General features: G+C 39.8%; 1 protein-coding gene across 2 annotated transcripts in view; it reads right to left on the bottom strand.

The window, feature by feature from the left end:
• The window catches only part of fgf14 (fibroblast growth factor 14), a 115,001-nt gene that overhangs the window by 34,396 nt on the left and 62,300 nt on the right, over positions 1–18,305 (bottom strand). The window contains exons 1-2 of one of the 2 annotated variants that reach the window (XM_005810808.2): positions 9,395–10,133; positions 8,868–9,254 (exon numbers count right to left, since the gene is read on the bottom strand). The exons of the other annotated variant lie outside the window; for it this stretch is intronic. Coding sequence (XP_005810865.1) covers positions 8,868–9,060 — 193 coding nt within the window. The 5' untranslated portion in view covers positions 9,061–9,254; positions 9,395–10,133. Of the gene's footprint in view, positions 1–8,867; positions 9,255–9,394; positions 10,134–18,305 lie in introns of those variants that run through there. 2 annotated transcript variants of the gene reach the window in all.

The raw sequence follows: 18,305 nt of genomic DNA, 5'->3' as shown, positions 1-18,305 counted from the left end.
AAAATCCCAATCAAATATGCTTACGTCGTTAACGCAACAAAGTGTCATTCAAAATTGGACATTTTTATATTTTTCATTGTTTACAATTTTGTTCTGATGAAGAGGAAATACAACTAAAGTATTTCAGGGCAACTGAAAACCTATTCAGTGGCATCATAGGGTTTTAAATTGGCCAATCTGTTGCTTGCTGGCGTCTTAAAATGTGTCCATCCCAGGTGGGGAGATGGGAAACATCTTTATAGCAAAACAAAGTACCTTCAGGTAATCAGGATGCTAAGCTCCATATGGAGAGGGAAACAGAGACATGCACTCGTAAAACAAATCCACAGTGAAATTTCTTCGAAGCACCACCTGAAGGCCGGGTTTAGGTTCGGTCTGCACTTCTTCACACGGCAGCCTCGTTTCTGCAAGACCCCAGAAAAGTGGCCCCTGTGAATCCTATACATAGGATAGGATTCACAATCCTATCCATAGGATCCTATCCATAGGATTCACAGAAAATGTTCCATACACGGACATTTTCACATGGATTTTTAACGAGAGTACAATTCCCTCAAGCAGCTCCCTTTGTGTTGATACACAAAGTTAGAAAACGTGCGATCGATCAGGGACTTTGGCTTTTAAGCAATGCGTTTGTGTGTGGGCGCGTGCATGTGTGTGTGTGAGGGGGAGTAAGATTGATTCTTGAGAGCAATCTCTAATAATTAAAACTGTGTTCTTGGTGGCTGGATAGGTGAAGTCTGTGTGTTTATGTGTGTGGGCGTGTATGTCTGGTGAGAGAGGCTATAGGGCTATACATCATGCTGTGGTCCCTGGGGCGGGATAGCCGGTATATATCTCCCACACACAGATTCCCCCTTAGAGTTTGATCTTTGGAGCTTCAAAAGCATCAAGCAGATTAAGATGATCAACAGAAATTTGTGGAATATGTCAAAACTATATTTAAAAAGGGAAAACTTGGATTGATGGGTTATATCTGTTACAAATCAAAATTTATTTGTTAATCTACGAGCATACCTCTTATTGCCTGAAACCTATATTAGCTGCCTTGTTTACATCCTTCATCCTAACCTGCCTCTTTCATTGTCATCCTCCTCCTTCAGTCTTCAACTCTTCCTTCCTTCATTTTCATTGTTTTTTTTTAATTCCTCACTACCCTCACACTCCTTCCTTCTTTACTATTCTATGCTTACTTCATCATTCCTCCTTTATTCCTCATTCCTTCCTTTTTCATCTCTAATCTTTTCCTACAAGTTTGGCATTTCTTATTACTACCTCCTTTGTCCCCCAATCTTCCCTTTTTCCTTTGTTATTCTTTATCTTTATCATTCTCATCACTTATCCATCTCCATTTCAAATTCTCATCCTTGTTTTACTGGTCATCTCTCAATCTATTTTCATCAGTCTTTATCACTCATGTCAACCTCCTTAGCCTAACCTCATTCATCCCTTACCCAATCTTCTGTCATTCATCACCAGTCAACCTAGCTTCCCTCATCTTTAACCTTCATATCTACGTCCATCTTTCCACATCCCTTAATCATACCTCCTTTATTGATCATCCATGCCTTTTTCATCCATCATCCTTACTGCCCTCATCCCTCTTCTCTACCTCCTTCACCTGTCATTCCTCATCCTAACCCTCATTTCCTTTATCCCTCATCTCAACATCCTCCTTAATTTATAACTCATTTTGTATCCCTACTCTCTCCATCCCTCATACCTCACCCCATACCTCCTCCAGTCATTATCCCAAGCTCTTTTATCCCTCATCCCTACATCAATTATTCCTCATCCCTCATCTCCACCTTCATCATTTGTCATGCCTACATCCTTCATCCTAACCTGCCTCTTTCATTGTCATCCTCCTCCTTCAGTCTTCAACTCTTCCTTCATCCCGTATTCCCCTTTGTAACCTCCCTCACTTAAGCCTTTATCTTTACCTCCTTCGTTTCTCATCCTGACCTCCTTTGTTCTCATCTCTACTTCGCCCAGTACTCATCCCTACCTACTAGATTCCTCATGCATCTATAAAGCCTCATCCTGCAATTTCTTGAGATGAGTTGGCAAAATTCAGTCCTCTTCTGACATCCAGATTTCCCCTCAATAAATCACTTATCCTTGCATACATGAGATGTGGTTCTCACTTGTGAACTTATATATTTGATGTATAGGCTAAACATCTAAGTTGTATTCCTTAAGCCAAGACAGAATTTGATTTAATTGGCCATTTTATTATCTTTTTGTCATTTTTTAAAACTTTCTTTACTATTGTGCCTCAAATCTTTGACCAAAATGGCAAAACAAAAAGGGCTGTTAATCACAGATGGGAGTAAGACATTCCCCAGTTGTATCAAAGTTGATTTTTTTTTCTTTTTACAACAGAAGCACTGTATGTTTCTACTCCTCTGTTTCTAGGGAAACAGAGTGCCAGTTTGGCATCAGCAGGGGGGTTTCCTTGGAAAACAACGTGCATCAGAAGCACAAGATTTCAAAGTGCTCTGTTGTACAGCCATGGTCCTTTTTACATTTAAATTGGCCCGTCACAGAGAGGGTGTGATTTTTCTTTTTCCCTCCATAAGTGGCCTCTCCACAACTCCCTCGGCGCATTTTCTTGTCTTATTTTCTGTCGTGTCATTCTGGTGTTTGTGCAGCCACACACGTCAAGCTCGGCTCAAAGCAAGCAGAGCATGAAGGAAGGACTGGCCCACACACAAACACACGCGCACACACACCGGCACAGCTGCAGCAGCACTTGTAGACTGCTGTCAGCTCTGTCCTGTCTGACCCATTTCGGATGTTTCTGGAAAAGAAGAAGGGCTTTTCCACACTCACACTGGCAAGGAGATACCCCTAGTGCCTCGAACATATTCATTACCCTCGAGTCTTTTCACATTTTCTCATTTTTGTGTATGACGAACGGACACTTTTAGTGCAGAGTTGTAACGAGGAAAGATTTTTACTTACAGCATTTGAAGTAAAAAAATACAAGTGTGCAATTGCTTTCATGTTTCGTGAGTCAAAACTTTGTAGAACAAGCTTTTGCTGCGATTATTTTTGCGGACCTAAAGAATACATTTTTTGCTTGTTCTTGGTAAAATAATTGTCACTCAATCTGATTTGTATCTGTGCAATTTCGATTAGCCACAAATTCTCTTGCAAATTTAAGTCTGTACTTTTAGAAGGGAATATGCAAACATGCATATGATTTTACTCAATTACATTGTAGCTCTGGCTGTGTGGGTAGCACGGTTGTTGTGCTGACAGGTAAACCGTCCAGCTCCAAGTCTTGCAGTTTCAAAGAGGTGTTCTTCCATGAATGGTCTGTATTTATCCCCATCCATCCTATAGTCAACTCTGAGATGGTCTGGACATGTACAGAGGAGAGACAGTGAATGCATCAGTAGAAGGATGCTGAGGATGGCAAGAAACCTAGAAAAAGACCAAAGAGATTTATGGATGGAGTGAAAGAGGACATGAAGGTAGTTGGTGTGAGAGAGGAAGATAGGGTTACACGGAGGCGGATGACTCGCTGTGGCGATCCTTAAAGGGAAAAAGCCGAAGGGAAAAGAAGAAAATCCTATAGTCAACTCTGACCAGCTTCCCTGCGTCTGAAGCACAGCATCCCCACAGCATGATGCTACCACCGTTCTAATAGTATTTTTATCCTATGTTAGTAAAGCAATTTAGTCCATGTGGCAAGACTTCAGTTCTTAATTATGCAATACTTAATTTGAGTCAAGCCCACAACAAAATACTTTGAAGTTTGAGGAAATGTGACAAGTTGGGACAAAGCTCAACAAGTGTGAATATTTTATATTCACTGTAAATCAGCTGGGAACAGCTACAGCACTGCCACCTGTTTTGTGTTTCCTGACAATATACGCGAGATGTCCTGGGTATCCTATTTAAACAGACAGCACCTTTGTGTCCTTTAAAGAAGCCTGATGAACAAACATCCAAGGTGCAGGAAGCCATTCATCTACGAAGGACCTCCAGATCACCAAACTAATCTGATCTTAGTATCTGCGCAGCATGATCTTATGGGTCGTGGATCTAATCTGGTGGGATAATTAGAGCCAGAGTAGTGAGATTATGACCCAATGCTGAATGGAGCAAGAGCTCACTTACTGGCTTTGGATATAACAGGATTTACAGTTCGCATTTAATCCTTTGAAAAAAAAAACACAATGAAAGCAAAGAAAAAAACAGAGACTCTGTTTCAGCTATCAAAAACACAAGGATGATTTGAAATGAAGGCAGATGTGACGCAAAATGTTCCAGCATATTCCCAGAGTTGCCAGAAGAGAACAAAGATCACATCTGTGTGCTAGAGTGAACAAACGAAGCAAAACATATTCACATTAGAATAACAGACCATCCTCTTTCCACCTGGGCATTTTCGTAGTGGTAGTAATTCAAAAGCAAAAGCAACTCATCGAGAAGATTTGGTTGGAATACGTTTTAAGCCAAATGAATGACCTGAAGTCCCCAAAGTATGTCAGATGCAGTCAATGCAGCCCACAAGAAAAGAAAATCTACAGTGCTGCTGCATTCTCAAGATCAATACTCGGTGCCAAAAGAAATATAGGACACAGGGCTTCTTTTAAGTCACCCTTGCTCCATCATCTTGACACATCTCAGTGGGATTCTGAACCTCACTTTAGTCTATATTCATACTGCCGAAAGCCAGAAAGGTGCTCTGTTCTCGGCTCAGCTGTCACTGTGAGGCTCAGTGTTTTCTTTGTTTTCACCTGGGAAACTCTGAGATTCGGCCTCAAACCACATGGGATCGGTAGTGCATGCAGCCATCGTGGTCCAGCAAAACAAAATTAAAAGGTCTATAAGGTCTCTCGGGGTCTGATATTAAATTAGACACACTAAGCAAGTCATTAGTCTTCTTAATCTGTGTGCTTTGGTGATAATGCAGTAAAAAAAGAGGAAATATGGGACAGGGAGTGAAAGTGTGGAGTGGGCTTTAAAAGGCAAAACCTCCCATGAGTGTGAATTCTCATGTGGGGATGAAATTAATGATGTATTTTCCCATTTGGCTTTTAATCATAAACAAGAATAAAATTAAAGCAACAGAAAGTGAGAGTCAGCTCTGAGTGGAACTACAGAAAAGGGAACAAAAATACATTCTTTACAGCGTCTTCCTTAATACTATGAATTTTAGAGAGCAGCCCTATTTTTTAACTTAATGGCTCAGTTTATCACAGACGTTTTAGTGTTCAGAGGCTACTGCATTTTATTGCTTCTTAACTCTTATGTTTTAAAATAATAATAATAATAATAAATCAGGGTGAGGCACTAGAGAAGCTCAAAGTGTCACAATTCAGTTAGCAAATAATTAACGGTTCAAATGTATTACTAAACAATTAGGATTGAAGGTTAATACAGGAATAACTTTTTTTGTAAAAAGGTACATTTTTACCTAAGTGCGGTTAATGATTTCAAAACATTTTTAGGGCTTATTTCCCTTATAGAGGCCTCAAAGTGCTACAGTTTGACAAAATAACTATGTCAACATTAAATATGTTTGTTTTGCAGACAAACGTAATTCCTGCTCATTTTACTTTTGATCCAATTATTTATTGGTCACATGAAAAAGTATTTCATGGCCCTCTTCAGAACAAGTCTGTGGATGGCTACCATTAAATTACTTCAGACTTTAATAAAAGATTTGTATTTAATCATCTAATTGTGCTTTTATTAATTCTGGATATAGATATTTATAATAGGTATTTCTTTTGCCTAATGGCACGTGCAAATGAGGACTTATTGGTTTCATATGTTATTGCATTGTGGCACAGTCAAGTGACATTCACTTGAACTCATCCACTGATTTTGATGGTTAAGGCTGTGTTGCTTTCAATTCCCCAATTTCAATTTTATTTTATTCATGATACGTCTAATTAAACCCTTTGATTACGTATTAATTTACTAGTTGAATTGTGCCACTTTCGGACCCTGATACAGGAACATCTGCCCTACAGATTAGTTGGTCCATCGTACATATAGAGGGACTCGTATTAATTTATCGGCCAAACATAACACCGCCCTCCGTCCATATCTGTGACCTCTGCTACCTTCTGTACAGTGCTCCAAATATCAAATGATGCTCCACAGGCCAAGTCAAGAGCAACAGCCGCTTACCACATGCAGAAACACACAGACAGACACCATGGCACAGCAGCTTGAAGGATAACTGATTACAAACCTCCAGTTACAATGAACTCTGACCTGTGTCCAGATGTGTCCTCTGTGGTAATTTATATGGATTCTGTTCTATCAGAGTGCATTTAATCCATTTAATCAGTGGGGTCTAGCGAAGGAGACATTTCATCCTGATGTTCAGATGTGAAAGCAGGCAGCATGAGAGGGACTCACCGATCAAAATGGCTCTTCTTCTGTGGGAGAAGATGAAAGACTAAACGGTGCTTCTAAGCTTCCTTAAATTAGGTTGTAGCCTGGATGGTTCTGCTTTGAGTAGCTTGTAAATTAGCTGGAGTTTAGGTGGATTTGAAGCAACAGGTTTGATGCCTGATGATTTCTTTCTTTTTTAAAGAAGCCTGCAAAACTCCACAATCATGCCAAAGCAACCAAGAATCATCTCTGAATTATACTCGCTGTTGGCTCCATTTTCTGCGTTGAAATAATTATTGACAGTGCTCTTTAATAATCACAGGCTGGCACATTACAGCTAAAACATTCCTGACATTTTCATAATTGGAGAAATGGAACAAATTTCAGCCTGAGAGAGAGGCCGTTGGTCCCTGAATTGGAGAAAACGTGTCTGTCTGAAAGGCATGACCCTGATTCTGCTCAAGATACCGACCCTTCTTTACCGGCAGGGAAATTAGTTTTGTACAAGAATCTGTTGGTGTGCAGAGCCACAAGGCAATTTACCAAGTTTCTGTATGTATGTTCCATAAAATAAGACATTTTATAGATCTGCAGCTGTGAGAGCTCGGAAAAACTAAGTCATTTAGTAGAATGCACATAAATCAGATGTATGGTTTATTTTTATCCAGCTGCTGACATTTACAAAAAACGTTTGTGCTAACTTTTGAGACGCAAAACATAAAATTTTACCATATTGTTGTTTCTTTAGAGGTAGTAATGATTCACAAGTCGAATGCATGAACATGTTTATGTAAAGATGCACCGACCAGGCCTTTACTGGCCGGTATGATTTCTTTTGAAGTTTGGTCTGCCAATTCCAGTTTTTAAATCCTTTATAAGGTTTATAGCACAAAAAAGGGAAGAAAATGTGTTTCCGGATAACAGAGTAGTCTTGAATCCAGTAGAGAGTGAAAGTATTATAGAATGCATTCATGCATTAATGCTCTTATATGATTTTACTAAACTGTTTTAACATCCATGCATTTAATGAACAGGGATTTTTAGTAATAGCCATGCTGCTCAGAACTGCTCAAGGGAAAAATGGATCAATTTCAGTTGTTGCCCAATTGAAAGATGCATCTTTTTATGATGATTTGGAGTGTGGATCAAATCACATATTTATACTGACTGCGACAATATAAAATGAATAGATGTACAAATCATGCTTTTCCTGGCCAATCTAGATTTCTAACTTTCTTTCAGGTTTTCTTGCTAGTTTTGATTTTCACGAATTCACAATGTTTTATGCCGTATGAACTGTAACATACCGGTAAAAGTAGCAATTTCAAATGTTAGCCTATCTACTGTTAGCAAATAGGCTAATAGCAAATATTAGCCTATCTGGTTAAATTTCATTTTATATTCCTTAAAGAAACAAAAATTCAATAAACTAAATGCTAATGGTTGTTGTGCTTAGAGACTTGAAAGAAAATTGATCACTTTTAATTTTGGTCCATTTTATGTTTTAATCAAGACAGGAGACAAATTAAAGAAAAAGAAATGTTGTGCATGCTCTGTGATATAGAAAGTTGGTGGAAAACATATCAAATTAGCATTTCAATGTGTTTGACTAATAGGAAGTAGAACAGCAACAAACAACCGCAGCAACAAAGTTTCCACTATTTAACCTGCTGATCACAGACCAGAATTGATATTTAGATATCTGGCCAATTTTTCCAAAGCTAAATGTGTATGATCGTATTTACACACACTACAAAAAGCTGATATGTAGAGATGCACCAGTCAGGTTTTTGCCAGCTCCTACATGTTGGCTCTGTTCATAGAGGCCTGGCTGGCGGATTCAATATTTTTAAGACTATATAGCACTTAAAAAAGATGAGGAAAATTGTTTTTAATGCAACAGGAAATTACAGAATCACAAGATTGTCTCCACCTGTGTAACAAGGAGACAATCCTGATAAGTTTAACTAATCAGGATTTTATAATTAATATTATTAGACTCAAGATCTGCAACAAAGTACATGGGCTCATGTTTAGAAAATGGTCAAACTTGTTAGTTTTGAATGAGAAAGAAATTCTTATTCATTCCTCTAATCACTGATCAGAGTGCAAAGAGGAAAAATTGGCTGACTGTGATTGACCCATTGGTGCAGCTCCATAAAAGTGGGAGCTCTTACTTTTATTCCAGTCTTAAGAGTCAAAGGAATAATCATAATTTTGGGAATTTGACCAGCCAACTCTTTTTTTCCCCCTAAGACTTATAGAAAATAAGAAAAAAAAACGTGCTGCGTTTAGATGTAGTGGTTTTGAATTCAACATTTAAAAAAAAAAACGAGCTCTTAGTTTAGATGAATTTAACAAATACGGTTTTACAATATCTGACTTGTCAATGTTTTACCTTCCAGTCGCCGTTCTGAGGTAATAATTAAGGGACAACTAATTAGTGCATCTTTACTTATGCGTCAGCAACGAAATACTTCGGCACACTTAAGTTCCCAGACCTTGTCTCCGTAGCCTTCGCTTCCTGAGCCCGAAGATGCGCACTTTTGAGAAGATGTCGACCAGGTTCCCATTGCAGAGCCCCTTGTTCTTGTTGGGGCTCTTCCTCCGTCGGTTTGTGGAGGGTCGGTCCAAATGCTGCTCCCGCGCTTGCCTCTTCTGTCTGATCAGCCCACTCGCGATAGCAGCGGCCATGGCTCGGAAATGTCACAGCTGCTCGGGTCCAGTCTGCACTCAGAGAACAGCCGCCTCTCGGAGCTCGCAACCCGGGTCACAGTCCCATACCGGCGGGGCTAGGTATTTCTGACTGCTGGTTTTCCTCTCCTTTGTCCAACCCCTACATGGTACTGGTGATACTAAACCAGATTCCCATTATCATTCGAAATATTCTGGAGCACGATGGGGGGGAAAAAAAACAAAAATAAAAATAAAAATGCACATCTTCATAAGTAATCCCACTCATCAGTGACAATGCTCTTGATAAGAAGCCCAACTCATGCGCACGGAGACCTCGGGAGAATATTCATACCTGTAACCAGCGTCTGGTTTCAATCAGTCAATTGTCCTTAGAAATGTTTAACGGCGGGTGCGCTGCGTCCTAGCTGGGAGAAAAAGAAAAGAAAATATCCCACTCTTCTCCCTTTTTTTTAAGCTTCTGCTTTATCCTTCCGCCTTTTCTTCTGCCATGGGAAAAGCGGCGCTGCTCGGCCAGCAGCAGCGGGGACGCCCGTGCATGTGCGCCGCCGGGCAACTCAACAAACACAGGCGCCTCCTACGGAGAGCTGAGGAGCCGAGGCGAGACGCGAAGTTTGCAAGAAGGTATCCGCGACAGCTTCCACTCCCCGAAGAGACGTGCACATTAAAATCACACACCCCCACACACACACACGGAGAGAGGAATGCGCAACAGTAAAGAAGCTTCGCAATTATTTGACAATCCTTCCGGTTAATGTTGCGTAAAACGCAATCCGGTAACACAACCAACAGCAGTCAGTTAGACCGAACAGGAGGGGCGAGAGTTGATCAGAGTACCGTGCAACATGACGTCTGCGTAGTATGTAGATATAGAAATGTAAACTCCCTGACGATCGGCGCATTATATGACCCGTGACATATAATGAGAGAGAGATGAGTGTGCGTCGATAGGCGCGTAATGGGAACGGAAGGGAGGTAGAAGGGGGGATGCTACTGACAAAACAACGCGATTTATTTTCCCACGCTCAATGGGAGAAGAAAAAAAACAAAAGAAGATAGGAAGTGATAATCAGTGGTATTAGCCTGTACGCCTCAGATCAACAGCAATTCCCCCCTCATCAACAAGTCCTAACCACAGGCTACATGGCTGAGGGTGACGGATGCCCCCGCCCCGACATTCCCTCCTCTTCTCGACCACCAAGCCCCTGCTTGAGGGAGCCGATTTTACAGACTGAGAGGAGGGGACTTGCATATTCTCTCTCCTCTTCGCTGCAACATCAGAGCTCACATTGTTTTACTAATGCATTCGCCTTAATTACTATTGTTATTATCTTTACTTCTTTTGTATTTTTATGATTGACTATGAACAAATGTAGAGTGACAAAACTTTGTTTTTACAAAAGCAGAACTACAGGATGCCGTCCAGAGTGTGGCTCCGCTGATTGTGCGTGGCTTCAGCACCACGGACAGCGCCAGTCGTTTCAGGTCCACGCTGAGATGGAGGGAGACGTTTTCTCCAGACAATCCTCCACTTTAAAAAAAAAGGGGGGTCGGCTGCAGCCCGTACGAAAGCTGCAAAGCATTAGGCAACCTTCTCTTACCTCAGTGTGCATTCTGATTCGCAATAATAATAAGAAGAATTATAATAACAAAAGAAAATACATGGGGTGGGGGGGGGGGGGGGGAGGGGGGACAATAAAAAAACGTTTAAAGGGAATAAAATTTAAGCCTCACTCTCCGGCAAAAAGAAATTAAAACTCAAGAGAGCCATCTGCTGTTTGTGGCTGTAATTAAACATGCGGGCTCAATGGGGACTGTGGTGATGCGCTGCATCCCGCAAATGTGTGCGTTTACTCTCAGCACGTCATGCTCACCTGTTGATAACCAGCTGTACTGAGAATCAAATAAATAATAATAATAATAATAATCATAATAATAAAAGAAAAATGCACCAAAAGTCCAATCACACACATAAGCAAGTGACTGGGAACAGTTTTATAGGCGGTTTCCAGCTGCATACATTACGTTTATTATTTCATTTATAAACATATGGTGTTATAGACATTTTAGTACAGTCACTCGCTGTTTAAATCTTATCAGACAGAGGTTGCATTTCGGCTCTACTGATTTTTTTTTTTTTTTTTTTTTTTTTTGGGACAAACAGTGGAGGCTACAGAAGTTTATGACCCGTAGCTTCCTGTTCCGCTCAACGAGGGATGCAGTAAACGCTCCAGCCAGCAGCGGACACTGTCAGCTCAACAATGGTCTCACAGCAGCATTTAGATTAGCACCGACACTGTGACAGATCAGGCGCCGATGAGCCAGCTGGTTTCTCCCGTTCATGTAATATAATTCTCTACTCCGGAGCTGTTGCGACGTGAGACTCAACAATAAATGCATAGAGAAACTGGACAGTAGTTGTACTAAATTATTAAATTGTACCATCCGTTATGACAGAGTTTGAGCCATGTTTGTAAAGAATTAGCAAAACAATGTATGTTTCTTGATGTGCAAAGCTGGTAGAGAAATAACCCAAATGCTATAATAAAGAAGGAAAAAAAACATTATATACTTTTTATTCTTCTTCACAACAATGTGGTTCTTGGTGTTTGTCTATAATATAAAATTAAAATAAAAAAACACAACTTCAGGGATATGAATATTTTTGCAAGATACTGTATAAAGTCAGTTCAACAGGAATTGCATTTCAAGATGCTTTGCGAGACACACGGGTTTAATTCATAGGCAAATCAAATTTGGTTCATATTCAGTTTACACCAGTTTGTTGGCTAGTCAGATTTAAAAGTCAAATGAAATACAGCTGATATACAAATTACTTTATATTAGAGTTAAGTTTAGCATATCATATATCCGCTTTTTAAAAGTTGCATGAGGAAGCTTCTTGTAAGGACTGTTAGAATTTGCAGAAAAAAAAAAACTCCTCACATTTCCTAATTTATAGTTACCTTGAAAACGTGTTAAACAACAAATCATGCTGGTATTTTTGCTTTAGAACATTAATTGTCCAAGCAAAGTCATTTCTACATATGCACAAACAAATATTAAGAACCTTGAAAATGTGGTCCTCATGAATATTTATGCACCTGCTAAGAAATACAAACAACAAGAACGAAAGCATTTATTAGTTTGGATAAACTTTCCTACTAAATTCGGAAAAACATGTACATCCCAAAATGTCCTCCTTAAGCCAATCACAGCTTATTGATTGCAGGTGTTTAAAACATGTTTTGAACACAAAGCCGGTGACAAAAGCTAAAAGATGTGGCACGTACCTACATTTTTTCTCCTCTTGTACGTGAATGTATGCGATTCCATGGCAATCCCATTCCATTTCTAAGTCAAGCTCTTGCCATAGGAAGCTTAAATGCCCCATTTATACTCCCCTCTTTTAAAAGATCGAATACGGTTAGTTTGACCAGACAGCCTGCCCCGAGCTGTTCACATCCATTTGTTCACAAATGCCTTAAAGACTTCATTCATTCCCTAAGTTATCGCAAGAAGAAAGGCATTAAGACGAACACATTTCGACACTTTGTCTAAGCCCACAATCTTGCATTTCCTCAAATGAGATCTGACGAAACGTTGCCACAGGCTCGAATTTGCAAGACGTGAACGGCACCGCAAGGAAAGAACGAGGTGTTTATGTTTTTTATTTTTTTTTATTTTCTTTTTATCATCCAGGAAAGGGTTTTGCAGAGATAATCAGCAAACACTGCATGAATCATACCTCACCTGAATGGAAAACATTGCAATCTCATTTGCGCTCATTTAGCAGAAAACAGAAGCCAGCGATGAACGCAGTCGCAGCCTCATCGGGTCAGGACATTTAAATCCAATCTCCACTAAGGGAAATTAAATTATCTTTGTTAGATGTCCTGCTGCTGGGGCAGAGCAAATGTCACACCGCAGAAACTAGGGGTAAACAACCCATTTGATTACTGCTGCTACCTTCCTTCAGAGCCATGTTTGTTATTTTATTGTTTGTTTCTTTTTTTTATACCCTCCAGGGGGTCTTTTGTGGGCATTAGTGTCCCTTATATGAAAGGAGGCTGACAGGAAAGGGGGAAGGAGAGGAGGGAAGACATGTGGCAAATATCGCCGGGTCCGGGAATCGAACCGCGTCGAGGACTCAAGGCCTCCAAACATGGGTCGCGTTATCCCCTACACCACCACGGCATTTTTTTTTATTTTATTGCCTATCCTGATGAGGAACAACAGGCTGGGGCACTCAGCACTTCCTTAGCCTAGTAAAATGAAAGGCGATTAATAGACCTTTGCATTATCAAAGACTCAAAATTAATTTAATTGCAGACGCACGATACATTTGTTATCTTTACGATGCACAGTTTTCCTTTCTTGTCTTTTTGTCGTCTTTATGCACATTTGTTTTTTTAATAAATAGATTTTCATGGATCCATTTTCAGGAGACATAAAAGCCTAAAGAGCCTCTTATGGACTCAAAGTGCCCTTCAGTGCTTGTGTATCCGTCTCATTTGTTTTAATGAGTGTAATAGTCCCAGCTAACCAGACAGCACATATAAATGGCTGCCTATAAGGGAATGAATATAAAGGAGCAGGGAGACTGCAATCCAGAGAAGGTTGGAAAAGTTCACAGGTTTATAATTTTAGCGCCAACCATAGCAGAAAGCTGCTAGTGAAGCATTAAGCATGACTTTTACTTTTAAAGGTAGATATTTACATATATTTCCCTTGTTGCTTTCAACAATCACAGCATGCACGACCCAATGTATTAATGAACTTGGCTACTCCTTAAGGACTTGTCATACAGAATGCTGATTTAAAAACTTCAAATTGTAATCACACTGCTTAAGAATGAACCCATTTAAAAAAATTTACTCCAGTGTTTCTTACTATCAAAATGAAAGAATTTGATATGAAGTTATCAGTTTGATTTGGATTAAAATAAGTCTTAAAGGGGCAGTATTATGTATTTTCCAGTCACATAATGTCACTTTATAGCACAATCAAGTAACTGTGTTACCTTCAGTTGTTGTAAAAATGCTGTACATATCAAATATGATTTAAAAGAAATTGGACTTTGCAATTTTGCACCTTGAAATCGGGGCTTTGTGTCCTTAAAAACTCCTGCTCTTTCTGAAACTTTGCCTTCACGAAGTCAACAGCACTCCTCTATTTACCCTTTAACAAAATGTTTACCTGCATTTCATTGAGAAGTAGCTTGTATAATTAACTCTGCAGAAAAACTCCACCTGGTGTTTGCCAATTGCTGCTGGCTAGTCTTTAGGAGTTGAGTGGGGGAGTCGCAGAGGAGGGGAGCTCTGCAATGCGGACGCTCAGAAGCTTGGAAACAGCAGCTCTGAGGAGGAGCATCACCCTCGAAGGCGGAGCTCGGCACATCCAAGCGTTTTGCACAGTTGAATGGTTGTCACGGGAGATTAAAGGATTTCTCAAACATGCATGAAAGAATCAAAGCAACACTCCAAATATGCTTTTGATGAGGGAATGACATAATAGCATGATGCAAATCTAAAAAAGTGAACTTTACATAGTACTGCCCCTTTAAAAGAACCAACAAATGTATCAAGGAATGATGTTTAGTCTTTATGCAATTAACGGTTAGTACTATGGGGACAAAGTCCCCACCACCACTACTGCTTTCCAGACTGACTTTTATAGGTTTTATAGCTGCTGCAATATTGTTTTTTATTTTCTCTGCATGGCCAGACTTTGTAACATGCCATCTCTATTTTTCAGGTGACGGCAAGATTTTATTTACTTTCTTTTTTTTTTTTGCTTGCTTGTAAGTTTTCAAACTACAACCCAAACAAGTGCAATCACTTTCCTTGCATTAGCTTCAGGAGTGATAAACAAGAGCAGGACGCCGTATGAATATCTTAGCGGTTCAGAAAACACTCCCAAATTATGTCAGCAACAACAAAATTTTCATGGTTGCTCGCATATCTTTTAAAGAGCATTTTATCATGTATTGTAGAGGCATAAACACATTCTGAAGTATGCGGCAGATCAACAACAAGTTGTCCCGAGTACATTGCAAGAGAGCAGCTAGTTTAAAAGATGTCTCTGTTGTCAGTGCAACAGAGCATTGCCCTTCCTTAGGCTGAAAGATTAGAGCGGCGCTGAGGTGTGGAGCTCTCCCACAGAGACTTTAATGAAACACAGTGGTGTCAAACTGTTAGCTCTACTTATACCCTACACCCAAACTGCAAAACAAAACTGCACTCAACTCTGCTCCTGCTTAAGCAAGTGTAAATGAAAACAATCCTAAAAGCTGTAAATTAAACTAGTCTTTTGGCAACTATAAGTGTGGTGTAAAAAGGTGGTAAAAAAAACAACAACAACGTAGCTTATATGTACTTTTAAGTGTCTACGACTTGAGAAAAACTGCTCCAAGCAAACAGAAAAGGAAGAAATGGGATCCAGGCTAAAACAAGGCCCTGAATGGATAATAAATAAATAAAAGCATAAGGGAAAAGACTGTCTCAACATCCTGGTCACACACATCCTCTGTGATCCCCACTCTCCCCCTTTCACACACCCTTCTCTGGCTTTTGATCCTATTTTAAGTTTGCAGCAGTGATGGAATGTGCCTTGTCAGCAGCACTGCAGAGTGAGGTTCCTTGGAGAAGCCCTGAATACTGTGGGAGAATATCAATTAGTCCAAGCCCCTTTGGCAAGGCCTCCCTCTGAAGCTGAAAGCTGACACAAAGTGTGTGTGTGTGTATGTATTTTGTTCGACTCTCAGCATGTTAATGTCTCAATGGAAGTGCAGGTATGCAAAAACAAGGTACATCCTGACTTCAGCATAAAGTCTATAGGTGTTAAGATGAATAATTCACAGACGCAGGTGATGGAGATACATTTAAGTTCTGGAAGAATTATAAAAGAATCCTAATGAGAGGGAATTTGGCTCATGTGTGGTTTGGTTAAAGCTATGAAACCCAAAACCCATAGAAAATCAATTCAGTAAATGCATTACTTGAAGAATTATAAACTCAGGACAGTGAAGCTGGTTTTATTACTGTAAAGACCAAAGCTGTGTGACCGATTCTCCAGAGTGGTCAGAGTTTGTTCTGTGTAAGTCAGCTTCAGGTCACGCAGCGTTGCACAGACACCGCCTGAAGGGAGCACAGGTTTAAGAATAACCAAAGGCTAACAAGAGGCCAGAGGATAGATCTGAGAGAATAGCTGACTGCACTTGTTATATATCTAGTTGAACTAAAACATTGTCACCACAGGAAACTGGAATTACTGATCATTGTGGACAGCTTGACCATTTAGTTTAACCACATGAAACAAGAACTCTCCATACACATACATATAACCTTTTCTCTCTCTCTCTCTCTTTCTCTCACTGCATATCAAATCAGATTTATTGTTTCCAGTTTAGGTCCTTTTCTCATGATACAAAGTTGACATTTCAATAAATTGATTTTCTTTTTTTTCCCGGTTTGGCAAATTAGAAAATAGATCTATCTTCTGGAGTTTGAAATGAAATAGTGCATCTCTCGGCTACTTTATGCTGAACTGATCTTCCTGTGGATAATCTGCCTGTTTGGTACAGGTGCGTTTTTATGAGCAAAAGAACCTCAGTAAAACACATATTTGTTGATTTTGCACAACTGTTCTACTTGGATTAACAAGAGTTCCTACTTTAATTACCCGGTAAAAGAATCTTTAGTGCCAAAAAGAATGCATGTCTACAAATGACAAGAACACACTTTAAAGCAAGACAAAGTACCTCCTATTATTAATGACTCAAAACAACTCCTGCATGAAAGGCTTTCCTCCTGCCAAGCAGTTAAAACTTTTTTTTTTTTTTTTTTTTTTAACAGCTCTTGTTTAAATGCTTCCTTCCCAGAGGTCTATTAAGGTGTCTTCATATGATATGCACCATATATCAGCAGTAAGGAACAGTGGTAAGTGGACCTGATTAAGAACACCAATGAAGTCCTCCCAAAGAGACAATGAAAGACTAATGGCATCTGTAATGATTTAAAATTATAGTAGTAATCATCATTATCCGGGGCCGCACTGTGACCCCTTTTTTTTTTCTCCCCCTACTATGAAAGGAAAGGATGACATACACAGATGATACCCTGTCACTGCAGAAGAAATGTGCATGTGCACCAGTGATGGTGAGATAATGGGAGTGACAAGGAGACGCAGAGAGCAGTGATTATTCTGGAGAGATGAGGTTAGCACTCTGGTATGATAGCAGTGATTAACCAGCAGACATTACAACACCCATTAACGCTGCCATGGATCAAATGTCGCCACGGCACCAAATACGTCAAATACTTCAGACATGAAGAGGCTTACTGACTGATATCAGAGGAAGTCTTGCATACAGGCTATCCATGATGACAGCCCACATACACAATTGCGCGAATGTTTACAACTTTACATACAAGACTGATTTTGTTCTCCATTTCTCCACCTCTTTTTACATTTTCCAATATGTATATTTTAAACACCCATCCTCTTCCTACAACCGCCGATTCATATCGCGTCACACTTTGGGGCTGGTACCCATCTCCAGTGATCATCAAGGAAGATGTCAAAAAGCAAGACACACAACCACGCACACTTATGAAATTAAATTGAGAGAGAGCATTTAACCTAACTGTCGTGTTTTTGGACAGTCGAGGGAACCCAGAGTACCTGGAGAAAACCCACACACAAACAGGGAGAACTTGAAAATTAGGATTTAAACCCAGATGTTCTTGTCGAAAGGACACAACGCTAAACACAGCACTACTGTGCCACCCAAATGTATAACAGTTCTTGATTAAATATTTTCTGAAGAAATTTAAACAGGGCCTGCTAAGGTTTCCCCTTCAGTTGGAACCCAGCGTTCTGATGCTAAAAATTAGCATCAATGCCAAAATACACACAATGTACTCAATAGCATGTGGAGAGTCACAAGCATGTTGAGTAACATGGACTTACTCCATTCAGTATGTTAAAATGAGTGGATAAGCCAAAATGTTGATCTTAGCCTAAATGCTGCCAGTGGCATGTGGGGTATCACTAGCATGTTTTTTTTTTTTTTGTCATTGGTGTTAAATATATTATAAAACAGACATTCAATATAAAAGTGCAATCAGATTTTTACTGCGTGGCAGTTCTTTACCAGAGAAAAACGCTCACCTCTTAACACCAAATTAATTATTGTTTATAAAACATAAGCTGAAATACTGCTTATCTGCTTAGACACAAGA

Source organism: Xiphophorus maculatus, chromosome 7 (assembly GCF_002775205.1).
Source record: "Xiphophorus maculatus strain JP 163 A chromosome 7, X_maculatus-5.0-male, whole genome shotgun sequence".
Lineage (NCBI taxonomy): Eukaryota > Metazoa > Chordata > Actinopteri > Cyprinodontiformes > Poeciliidae > Xiphophorus > Xiphophorus maculatus.
The sequence above is the reverse complement of the archived record's forward strand: the minus strand, read 5'-3'. Positions and strand labels throughout refer to the sequence as shown.